The sequence below is a fragment of the Gymnoscopelus braueri genome (assembly GCF_963280865.1).
Source record: "Gymnoscopelus braueri genome assembly, chromosome: 12".
Taxonomy (NCBI): Eukaryota; Metazoa; Chordata; class Actinopteri; order Myctophiformes; family Myctophidae; genus Gymnoscopelus; species Gymnoscopelus braueri.
The window spans coordinates 32,410,965-32,423,151 of record NC_137614.1 but is presented as its reverse complement, the minus strand read 5'-3'; the positions used below and the strand labels follow the sequence as shown (position 1 = coordinate 32,423,151).

General features: G+C 43.0%; 1 protein-coding gene across 1 annotated transcript in view; it reads left to right on the top strand.

Annotated features, from left to right (window-relative positions):
* Positions 1-12,187, top strand: part of nphp4 (nephronophthisis 4) — a 244,105-nt gene that overhangs the window by 155,589 nt on the left and 76,329 nt on the right. Inside the window, exon 12 of the mRNA XM_080443698.1 lies at positions 7,328-7,465. Within this exon, the coding sequence (XP_080299824.1) occupies positions 7,328-7,465 (138 nt within the window). The remainder of the gene's footprint in view (positions 1-7,327; positions 7,466-12,187) is intronic.

Sequence of the window (12,187 nt, the reverse complement as noted above, 5' to 3'; positions counted from 1 at the left end):
TGTGTGTGTGTGTGTGTGTGTGTGTGTGTGTGTGTGTGTGTGTGTGTGTGTGTGTGTGTGTGTGTGTGTGTGTGTGTGTGTGTGTGTGTGTGTGTGTGTGTGTGTGTGTGTGTGTGTGGTTTATACATGTGTATCTAACCGTATGTTTGTATTCTTTTGCACTTCTCTCTGTGTATGTGTGTTTATTTAACAAAGTGTAAAAATGGAGGACAATGTACTTTTTAAATCCATAATTTCTAATTAATTTAATTACATTACATACAGTGTGTGTGTGTATGTGTGTGTTCATTCATTTGACTACAACAGATCAATGAGGGGTTGAACATATCCCCCTCACCCCGGTCGATATGGCTCAATATAGTATCTATTGTGTCCTGGAGGGCGATTTGTTTTGTGTCAAAGCAATGTACTGATACTCCCAAGCAAACCAGTAGATTAGTGGTTCTCAAAGTGGAGTCCAGGGACCCTCAGGGTTCCTTGAGGGGGTTCCAAATAGACCCTTACAGGACGGTAACTCTAAGAGTTTACTAATGTGTACAAACGCATTTTTACACTCTCTGAGTTTTACCACGGTTCTTCGTTTACTACTCACTATGGGATATCAGCGCCCTCAGGCGATGCACAGAGCAACACACACGCTCCCGGTGCCAATATTTGATTGGCTCAGGGTATGTCACGAGTCCGGAAGACCCTGGGGTATAAGATACCCCTCGTGACTTAGGCTCCTCCTCTTTTCTACTCTCTGCCCGCGAATGCGCACGCAGTTTACACACAACCAGAGTTAAAAGTTTAATTATCCAGCTTTAACCCAAAGCGGAGTCTAGAATAGACTCCCACGGGTAAAATTATTCTTACTCTAAGCACGCTCCCGCGGCTTATTATTATCTTCTTTCTATCTTCTCCAGTTTTCCTAAAAACGGTGCTTCGGTTAGCGGCTAGGAAACTAACCGCGGTAAATAAGGCTAAGCTAACAGCTAAAAGCTCAGCTAGTAGCTCTTTGGCCCTTTGTTACTTTGTTTACCTGTGATGGAAGCACAGAGGAGCTGCGGTTTCGTGGACTGCGACCAGGGGGTCGGACTCTCCCAGGGGGTCAGTATAGGCGCTGTGGTATCGCGGAAGGTCATCACCACGGACGCCAGCCTCACAGGGTCGGGCGCCGTCCACGAGGGCCGTTCGGCCAGGGGGCTGTGGGGTCCGGCGCTGCAGTCGGCCCACATCAATTACCTGGAACCGCTGGCGGTTTTTCCTCGCTCTCAAACAGTTTGAGGCTTGGTTTCGGGGTTTCGGGGACCATGTGCTATGTCAACAAGCAGGGATGCTTGGCCTCCCTGGTGTTGGACGGATTAGCGCGCGAGATGACGCTGTGATGCGACTCACGTCTCGCGTCCATTCAGGCGTTCCATGTGCTGGGCCTCCTGAACGAACTGCTTTATACTTTCCCGCCAATGGAGCTGATCCTCCCCACGTGGGAGAGGGTCAGGCTCCGAGGGTTGTCGGTGTTGCTGGTGGCCCCAGCATGGGACACGTGGAGGTCGGAGATAACTTCTCTCCTTCACGACGTGCCTTGGGCCCTCCCTGTCGGCAGGGACTTGCTGCGGCAGGGAGGGGACACGCCCTCAAGACCTAGACCTATGGGTCTGGCCCGTGAGAGGGCAAATTTGAGCTTGTGTGGCCTTCCCCCTGACGTGGTGGCTACCATCCAGGGCCTAAGGGCCGTGTCCACAAGGAATGCTTACGATGTCAGATGGAATATGTTTGCATCATGGCGTTTGGAACAGTCACCGGTGGTGGTGGCTTTCCAGGCCTCGGTGTGTAGCATTCTCACTTTCCTGCAAAGAAGGTTAGATCAGGATTTATCCTTCGATCCAAGAGATCTGTGCGGCTGCAAATTGGTCGTCTCCATCGACCTTTGCGGTTTTCTACAGCCTGGACGTGGCGGCGTCATCCTTGGCGCACATGGTCCTAGGCGTAGCTGCTGCCTCCGGGCCAGTGGAGGGAGGGGAGTAGGCTAGGGGCCTTTTCTCCCTATCTCTCGACTTCCTCTTGGGTTTCCATGGGACCAGCTGGGCTGGGTCCCAGTGGTTGAGGCCCTGTTTCCTCATATTGAGTTATGAGGCAGGCTCGTGTCTGCCTGTTAGTGAACAAGGCGGACTCTAGAGTCTGTCAGGGCCTATCCTTTATTTATCTATCCCGCACCCCAGCCCGGTGGGTTGGGGGCACCCGTGGGGCCGTAGGTCACGCCCGTGGGGGCGGGGCCTAGAGGGCTGAATCAAAATTCTGTACAGTATGTTATTCCTCTCACACTGTTAGGGTTCATATAACTCTTGAGTGTACACAGGAACACCAAGGATTTTACTCAGGGTTTCCGCGGATCCTTAAAATGTCTTGAATTTAATTTCTGAAATTCAAGGCCTAAAATGTCTTAAAATGTCTGGAATTTTTGGAGTTAGGGCATTAAATTTGATCTGGGGCAGAATTAATGAGCATGTCGCAGACAAACGAGTTGTTTTACTTTACATTGTTTATTTCCGGACTTGGGCAGATATGGAAGCCCATTATGACAAATGCAAAACAACAATTAGGGTACACTCGGCTTTGGTACAGTAGGTGGCGGTACGCCTTGTGTGGCTGTGATTACCATTTTAACCAAAAGTAGCTTCCGATTGATTTAAAGGCATACTAGGTAACGTTTTCAACAAAACTAAAGTTAAATTGTATATCTTTTGTGAGTGGCAAAAGTTTCACAACACCCACTCCATGAATTTCACCCCCGGAAGCTTTTTATTTATATATTTTATATTGAACGTGGACTGGGGGGACTTTCCCGGGGAAATGACGTCATCTGGCCGGAAAACTGAGGTGGAAATGCACTGGTTTCCTGTTTGGCCAGGAACTACCGCAACGGTTTCCTGTTTGGCCAGGAACTATCGCGCTAAAAACAAAAAGGAACCTCACGCTGATTTTAAGAGAATGTAGGATTAGAAGATTGAAAAAGAACAGAAAAAGAAAGCACAGCTCATGGTAACTAATGCTCCACTGGCTAAGAGAAACGATCCGTAGATAGTATAAAACAATTAAAAGATCGCTTTTTGAAACGCTTCCGGCTTCCGGTGAAAACGAATGGAATTCTGGGTAATCGAGGATTACGGAAATTCTATGCAGTGACGGTAGTGACCAGCAGAGGTTGCTAAAAATCGTTAGTTGTGATTTTGCATTGTACAACTTTAAGGGCTGCATTCACCAAATTAATGCATTGAAATAAAACAATGCAGTTAAAGGAGAATTCCGGACATTTTAAGTGTTATCTTTGATGTCTCGTTACTCACCTACCGACTTAAAAAGTGGCGTTCTTTTTTTCCAGAGATTCCCCTGTCGTCACCAAGTTGCCAACCTGGCAACTTGGTGTTGCCAGGTTGAGAAACAAGCAACCAGTGTTAAATCGTTCGCCATTAACGGTAGCCTCTCAGGAACTTTCAGCGACTCTACAATGAGTAGTAGTAGAGAAAAAAATAACTTTGCATCGGTTATAATAGACGAATTTCCCTAAGCCACGCGCTCCCATTATGACAACGGAGGGGGTTTAAAAAATGACGACAGGGGAATCTCTGGAAAAAAAGAACGCCACTTTTTACGTCGGTAGGTGAGTAACTAGACATCAAAGATAACACTTAAAATGTCCGGAATTCTCCTTTAAAGTATAGTGGTATAAATAAGGACCCAGATCGAAGCAGTATAGATAAGGGTATCGATAATCAAAATGAATAAGTCCCTATCCCTAGCTGTTTGTCGATTTATTTTGCCGCATTCTTGGTATTATTTTTTACTTTCAGAGAGGGGTATTAAAAAGGTCTTAAAAGTCATAAGATTGGTGATTTAAAAATCTGCAGATATCCTGTTACTGTAAATACACACATTATTTAACACTGAGGACCATTTTTGTGCAGCTACCCCAGCTCAGATTTCATATGAACTGGAATACTTTCGGTTCCTGATGAATAATTATTGATCCATTCATGAGAATTGTTTTCTTGATGGGCTCAGTTGTCATTGGAGTTGATGACCATGACTCATGGATTTGTGGCGTTATATGAACCTCATAATATTGCTGACAGTTTTATGCCCAGGAAAAGATTGAATGCTGAATACCTATAGGCCTAAATATTGATTCTGTGATTACGCAGTTTTTCTACATGGCTGTTCAGTCACTGTAAGAGATTATGACGTGACATTTTGAGGACTTACATGTGGGTAAATTCATGAATAATTGTGACAGTTCTAAAGCGCAAGAATCCTAAGCAACTGTCCCCAAACGGTGTCCCTTTACGACAACCAGCAAATATGAGTTAAATATTTACCTGATCGCATCTTGCGAGTTTGCAAATGATTAATCTAAACAATAATGTAATGTAATGTGTTGGGTGAAGTGTTCACGTTGGCTGGCTTTTCTCTTATTCAAGTCAGGGGAGTGTTGAGCCACAGAGTTTGATAGGTTGCCAAACTTGCCAATTTTGATGTAAGACCGGCAATGCAAAATCTTGTCATTGATGATGACAAGGCGGTTTTATGACGGCCTTGCTTCGATCTACAAACTAAATAAAACATTGCTATAAAATCACATTTCACGTTTCTTTTCGATTAAGGAACAATGTTCCTGGTAGTTTCATCTTAATGCACAATTTAGATGACTGGACCATAAAATCGGATGTGTCAAACTGACTGCACGGTTGGTTGGCGTAAAACAGTTTTTATGAAGGCCTACACATCTGAAATACAGTCTACTGTCCATTAACCATTTACTAGTTGCCCTGGGCAGTCTGGCAATTATTATTGTTGAACCCTGATTAATGAATAAAGTGCATTTATGCATTTAATGTGTTTACATTATAAGTGGAATTATTCATTGAGAAAATCTCTGTAAACAAGCCTAACACCACAACAGTGTGTTAAGGCTTTGTAGCACTTTATCACTAAATGTATTTAGTTGTGTTTATTTTTCACTAGTTCATGTCAGCTGTCACCTGAATGCTGTAACTTTATTTCTCTATTTTATGACAAGGCAGTGTCAATAAGTTACATATCACTCAGTGCCACTAAGGCAAAAGTTTGTTCTTACTTGTAAGAACTTAACATGAGCTCCTTGTACAGACTAAAGCTTCTGAAGGTGACGCAAAATCAATGAATCCTGTCTGAGGGTGAACTTTCAATTCAAAGCCCAAATTTTTGAACTGCAGCCAGGCATTTTTACACATTTTCCAGTATTATGTTGCTGCACCGTTTTCTTGAGACAAATCGTCAGGCAGTTGGAATGGCTCTGGAATCACAGGCACCATTTTTTGTTGTTGTTCTAAATAGCTAAAATAATTGATGAATTGTGTGTGTGTGTGTGTGTGTGTGTGTGTGTGTGTGTGTGTGTGTATATATATATATATATATATATATATATATATATATATATATATATATATATATAACTGCTCAAAAAAAGTTCGGAAACTTAACTTCGGTCAATTATATCTCCCCTTTATAATACCAATTGGTATTGTGTTTTATATCATTTTTATCGTTGATTAGTCACCACGTTCTTATAACAACGCTCTTATCATTAACACAAAAAAGACAGAGGAGATTGTTTTTGGTGCCCCACTAGAGATACACAGATCCCCCATTACTATTCATAGTGAACAGATCAACCAGGTATGTTCGTATACATACCTAGGAGCAGTAATTGACCACAACTCAAGGACCCCAACGGAAACAAGTCCGCAAGGACTTTTTTGGCCGGACCTTTTAGACAAAAGCATTATAAATGTAACTGTGTTGTTTTACATTCTTTTGCCTAATAAAAATTTCAATCAATCAAAAAACCTTCTGTCATGGAAAGACCAGATTGAATCAGTGGGTAAGAAGACAAAGCAAAGAGTCTATTTCCTTCGCCGCCTGAGATCTTTTGGTGCTAGTAGACAGATTCTTCTTTTGTTTTTCACTTCTGTTATTATGAGTGTTCTTCAGTACTGTAGTACCACCTGGTATGGATGTCTGTCTGTAGCCTTAAAGTCACAACTGCTGCAGCAACTGAACATTTGTTCAAAGATTGTTGGACAACCACTTCAGAGGCTCTATACATCTACGTATAATGACAGTATGATAAGGTTGGCAAGGAATATCACTTCAAACACAAGCCATGCTTTGTATGGAGAATATAGGTTGCTGCCTTCAGGAAGGAGATACAGTGTTCCTACATACAATAAGGTCAAACTGAAGAGGTCCTTTGTCCATCAGACGACATTGAGGCTTAATCAGGAGTTGTAGGCTTGGGGTAGGCTGAGAGGTGGACATTGCTCTTGTCTTTGTATGTCTTTATGTATGTATTTTGTTTTGTTTTCTTATGTCATGTCAAATGTGTGTACTGTTTATTGTTGCATACATGGCTGCTGGGTCGCAAGACAAATTTCAGTGTGAACTGACAATAAAGTAGTATCGTATCGTATCGTATATATATATATAATGGTTGATCAAAAAGCTTACAAAATATTGTAATGTGCTGTTCTTTGTGGGACCAACAGGGGTCCTTGAGAGGGTTACAGAGGGTCCCCAGCTAAATGATTGATAGTTAGGAAAAAAATTGAGGTCTGTAACTCTGACCTGTAAGTGTACAGATGGAAGCAAAATTACCATTACGAGTCCATTTGGTTCCATTTGTACAGTACACTCTCAGAGTCATGGGGTGTCCATGGCCTTATGCATACCAAACTGGGTGTCCTTGAAATAGAAAAGGTTGAGAATCACTGATGTAGAGCTTAAGGGGTTAAGCGTCACACTTTGATGGATGGGTGGGTAAGTGGCAGGGCTGTTGTCGCAGGACGGTCATAGTAAAAAAGCAGCAGCACGAGTATATATGGCCGTAAGGGCTGGGCAATTAATTATCTCCTAGCCCTAATCATCGTGTCATTGAATCAGAATCATCTTTATTGTCATGTCACAAGTTTAGAGGTGTAAAGAAGATGAAAGCTTTTTTTTTTTTTTTTTATGAGAGAGGTACGGTAGAGCAGGGGAGGTAAGAACAAAGGAAACAAAGAAACAAACATGATAACAGGTCAAATGATCAAAGTCTATACATATATACAGATAGCATGTGTAGTAGCAGGTATGTACGTGATGTTTAGTAGCATCGTATGCAGGTGTGCGTGCATGTCGGTGAATACATAACATGCCCCCCTGAGGCGAGGTTAAAGAAAGTAGCAACAGGTACAGTGTTTTTCAATTGTGTTTTAATGTGTTTTTTTGTTAATAATAATAATGGTTCTTGGTTTGCATCGTTTCTCTACAGCTCTCTCTGTCCCAGCTGGCCGCCACTTCACGCTACCCGACCATCAGCCACTCCAGCGCCGCGTTGCCGTGGCAACAGCCGTTTCCTTCTCTGCTCTATCCTTCCCCGTTGGCATCGGCCCACCAGCTGTCACATGTCGTAAGATTCCACCCCCGTACCCTCTCCCACATACGTACACGCTCCCATGCAGGCGCACGCACGCACGCACGCACGCACGCACGCACGCACGCACGCACGCACGCACGCACGCACGCACGCACGCACGCACGCACGCACGCACGCACGCACGCACGCACGCAGACACACACGTATGCACGCACGCACACACCGACAGATGCATACACGCACGCACGCGTGCACACACACTGGCACTAGAAATGTGTATTTTTATGCACACATACATAACATACCAATGTGGGCATGTACGTGCATAGAAACACATGCAATATACACACTGACACCGACAGGCAAACACACACACACACACACACACACACACACACACACACACACACACACACACACACACACACACACACACACACACACACACAAAACATGCAGACCTTGGCAGCAGCCTCTCAATGCTCTTTGTTTTTGGAGGAGCAGAGAGCTGATCCTTTTCATCTTTTTAATCAAAAGAAGCATTATTCTCTGACTTTGCTTTTCAATTCTATCCACAAAGGCCGCTTCAGTGTCCTTAAGATGTCCAATATTTTTATATTCATAATATTTAACACATAGCCTGAAGAAACTGTTTTAATCAGTCTAGTCCAAGAACGTCATTATTAGTCTTTGTTTTCCTACGATGCATTTTTTAAAATTCAGTTCAGAAATGCGTGTCCTTCTGTATGGGTCATGGTAATATGGATTATCGATTAGCTACCTTGGAGAGTTGGTGTATGCAAATGAATGGTATATGTCTTCTGTTACAGTGTTTATTTTTGGCTCTTTGTTTATTTGGGGTAATGTATCATGAGGAATTACCACCAGAGAGACAATTACAAGAAAGCATTTGAACTGTCCTGTGACTGACAACTTAGCTGACGTGATCCGGAATGGTCCGAAGCTAGGGCTACAGTTAATCCAATTGATTTAAACAATTATAAAAAAATAATTGGTAATGATTTAATAAAATAATTATAATCGTAAAATGACACTTAAGTGTTTAACCAATTCATTGAAAAATATTTTAAAAAGTAATTGATAGAATAATTGCTGAGAAAATAATAGATAGTTGCAGCCCTACTCGGAGCAGGGTGAACCTATAACACGATGAGTCTTCGCCAGCCAGCGCTGCACTCCCAGATCTGCCCCTCGCTCCACTCGAAAGATAACATTTGTACGTCGGATGCTGCTGAATTATAGATTACGTGGAGAAAACATTATTAGCGAGGAAAACATACATTTTCATTCCCTCACCTGCTCAGCTTGCTAACAAGCTTATTTTTTTTGCAAGTTCAACAAAGTCCCAATGTCAGAGCCGGGGGACAGGAGGAGATGGGGGGAGTCAGCGATCTGCCGCAGATTTTTAATAACTCTGCTGAATAATTTCCTGAAACCACGCAAGGGTAGCCCGTTTTATCAACGTTTGTACGGTGTATGTATGTGCTGCTTTGGACCAGCAGACGTCGTCGCTTTGCCTTTGAAAGCACTGTAATTTAAACAGTGGTAGAAGAAGTACCGTAGTCTTATTTTTTTACTGAAGTAAAAGTATCAATGTCACAATGTAGAAATACTCTGATGCATGTAAAAAGACATTTTACAAAACTTTACTTGAGTAAAAGTATAAAAGTATTGGCAGCCACATGTACAGTCTACCTGTACCAAAAGTAGAAGTATTCATTTTTGGAAGATAAAAAGAAAAGAAAAGTGTGAAATGCGAAAATAACAGATATAGGTCTACAATCTTACATCCCATACGTCTTGGAACCAATCATGCCCTCCACAAATTAATTGTGGTATAGCCAGGGCATGCAGCACGGTATGAAGGTTTAGTCAGAGTGTTTTTCATGCTTCACTAAAATGATGTTTGAACCCACTCATGTGTGTCTCTTGTGCCTCTTTGATTTGTTTGCCATCAACATGTCCACAGCAAACTGCTGGCAGTATGGACTCTGTGAATTAAGCATTTACATGCTGTTTGAATTACTGGGGTCTCCAAGCTGGGGGCTTGGTCTTCTTTCAGTAATTCCAGCTGAAAGATTAAGCCTAATTTATATTTAGTTGTGTGTGGGTGTGTCGCACACCGAAAATAGCAGATCCACAAGCTCACAATGCGTTGTAGCACGACACATTGTGAGCTTGTAGATCTGCTATTTGCGGTGTGTGACACTCATACCACAACTAAGTAGCCTTTCAATGCCAGCTAACATATTTCGCCTTGCTCATAGTGGTTCGACTTCTGCCAAGGCTCAAAAGGCATTTGCTAGGGTTGTGGGTGTAGACCAAAACTACTTTGCAGGGGATTGGAGCGGGGGAAACTGGTCCGCTAGTGAACAACCCTACCACTAGCAAAGCTAAGCTAGCGTAGCGATCTTATATAGGTGCCGGAATCAATCGATTTTCAGTAGATGTTTTCCAGACTAATATCTCGTAGCAAAAACTGAGCTCTGGAGATTTAGGCTGACTTTGTGAGTTTATCACAGTTCACTTGTGCAGCTGCTCGTTTGTAAAAACACATGTTCTATTTCTACAGGGACGGTTAGTGGGTAACAGAACAATACAATAAGATCATTCCTGCCACCTGTCAATAAAACTTATCAACTGTGCCTATGGACATATTAATAAGGGTATATACAGTAGATCAGTGATTCTCAACCTGTGGGTTGGGCCCAACTGGTGGGCCGTGAGGATATTGCAAGTGGGCCCCCAAATCATTGGCAAAACACTATGATTTTAAGGATAATATAACATATTATATATATATAATATATTTTTTTAATGGCATGGTATTTTTCTCTAAAACCTTGAAAAGTGAGTTTTCATTATGATACTGCTAAATAGGAAGTAAGGAAGTGTACTACCGGTATGTTAGTTCCATTGATCCAAGCCAGAACACAATCGATTGATTGATCATAACATGCTCTGGAAATGCATGCGGCCCTCCCATCGGCCGATTTAACACGGCAGCCAATGGCCGCGAACGCTTTCTAGATTTTCATCCAGAAAAGGTTGAGAACCCATGCAGTAAACACTTTGTACTCGATACTAGTATCAAGGTATGACAGGCTGTGAAGAATATAGTTATTTAATTTGTCCTTGTTTTCTGCAGCCGAACGCCCTCGCGTATGACATACAATGTCACCATCTCGAAACGCACGCCGACATAGTAGGCGTGACGTCGGCGGGTTCACGCAAAGTGTAAACCCATTACTTTTCATGTCATTTCACACTGCAGGCCTCCTTGGCGCTTCCTCCATGTCCTGGCCCATTAGCTTATTGTTATCGCAGGTTGTTTCATCACAGGAAGGAACGTGGTTCATTATGGCGCATGCTTTAGCCATGTTGCAGTGTGACTTTGGTCCAGGTCATTAGCCATGCAGTTGATAGAAGGCCCCCGTAATGCGTCTTTACCAGTCAGTAGGCAGCACCCCCCCCCCCCCCATGCCACCCCCTGCCGACTGAACAGCCCCATACATCACAACGACCCAGGAGAGAGACTCCCAGCTGGAAAATGACACCATTAACTCTCCACGGCTAATTATCAGTGCTAATACCTCGCAGGTTACGCATATGTCAATGGTAATATGAGGGGATTAATGTTGGCCACCGAAAATAAAGCCAAATTGGTCCACTGCCATTTCTGCGGAACAATGGTGATGATTATGATGATGATGATGATTGTCCGTGTTATTAATCCCTTTATGGTTTTTATTATATTCTCTTTTTGTCTCTCTATAAGATTCCCAGAATAATCAAAAGGAACAGAGGCTAGGATAAAAAGACTTGAGGCAGACGAGACTAGGTCAGCAATTGAGCAAAGATACTGTGTAACAGAAGAGCAGATGGACTACAAGGACGGAACAAAGTCACTGCACAAATAACACAAACATCACACAAAATTTGACCCCTCAATTATGATGAATATTATGGTTAGGGTAGGGTAATTCTAAGCAGAAATCTAAATGAGACCGTGCATTAAAGCTGCAATATAACTTGTGTTAGTTGAGCACATCTGCAGTGGTTGGAGGTGGTCTTTCTACTCTTCCACTGAGACATTTAGACCCTGGTGTCCAGTAGGACACCTGTTGACAAGTATGAGCAGGTTGGTGCCTAACATGGTTTCCTCCGCCATCGGTATATGAATGTGTGTGCGAATGGGTGGATGTAATGCATAATCATTGTAAAGCGCCTTGGATAAAGGCACTATATAAATGCACCATTTACCATTTTAGAGGTGTTTTTGTGGCATACTGGCAGTGTACACAAGAAATGTTGTGCTGATTGGTTCAGCGCTTTGCAAGATTGGCTCCAGACACAGATACACAGACAGACCCTCTCATAGACAGACAGCCTCCTGCGGAGCCACGCTGTAAATTTAATGGAAGATGCCTGCAGACAGAGTGAGGGAGCGCTCTGGTGGTGCATGATTGAATATCGTGCCCTCCACCACAGAGAGGGATGGAATCCTCCACAGCACCTCAAGCTTAGCCGGGCACTCCAACAAACACAATTGGCCATGTTCGCTCCACAAGTGACTCCTACAGGTTGGTCAAGGACCAAGAGAGGAACTGTGAGGGATAGCACGTATCTCTGCCTGCATTACATCCTCCCGGTGAAAAAAAAAATCTGAATAACAGAGAGAAAAAAGCCAAATACCATAAGAGGCACAATAGTTAAAGGTTCTATGACATTCAT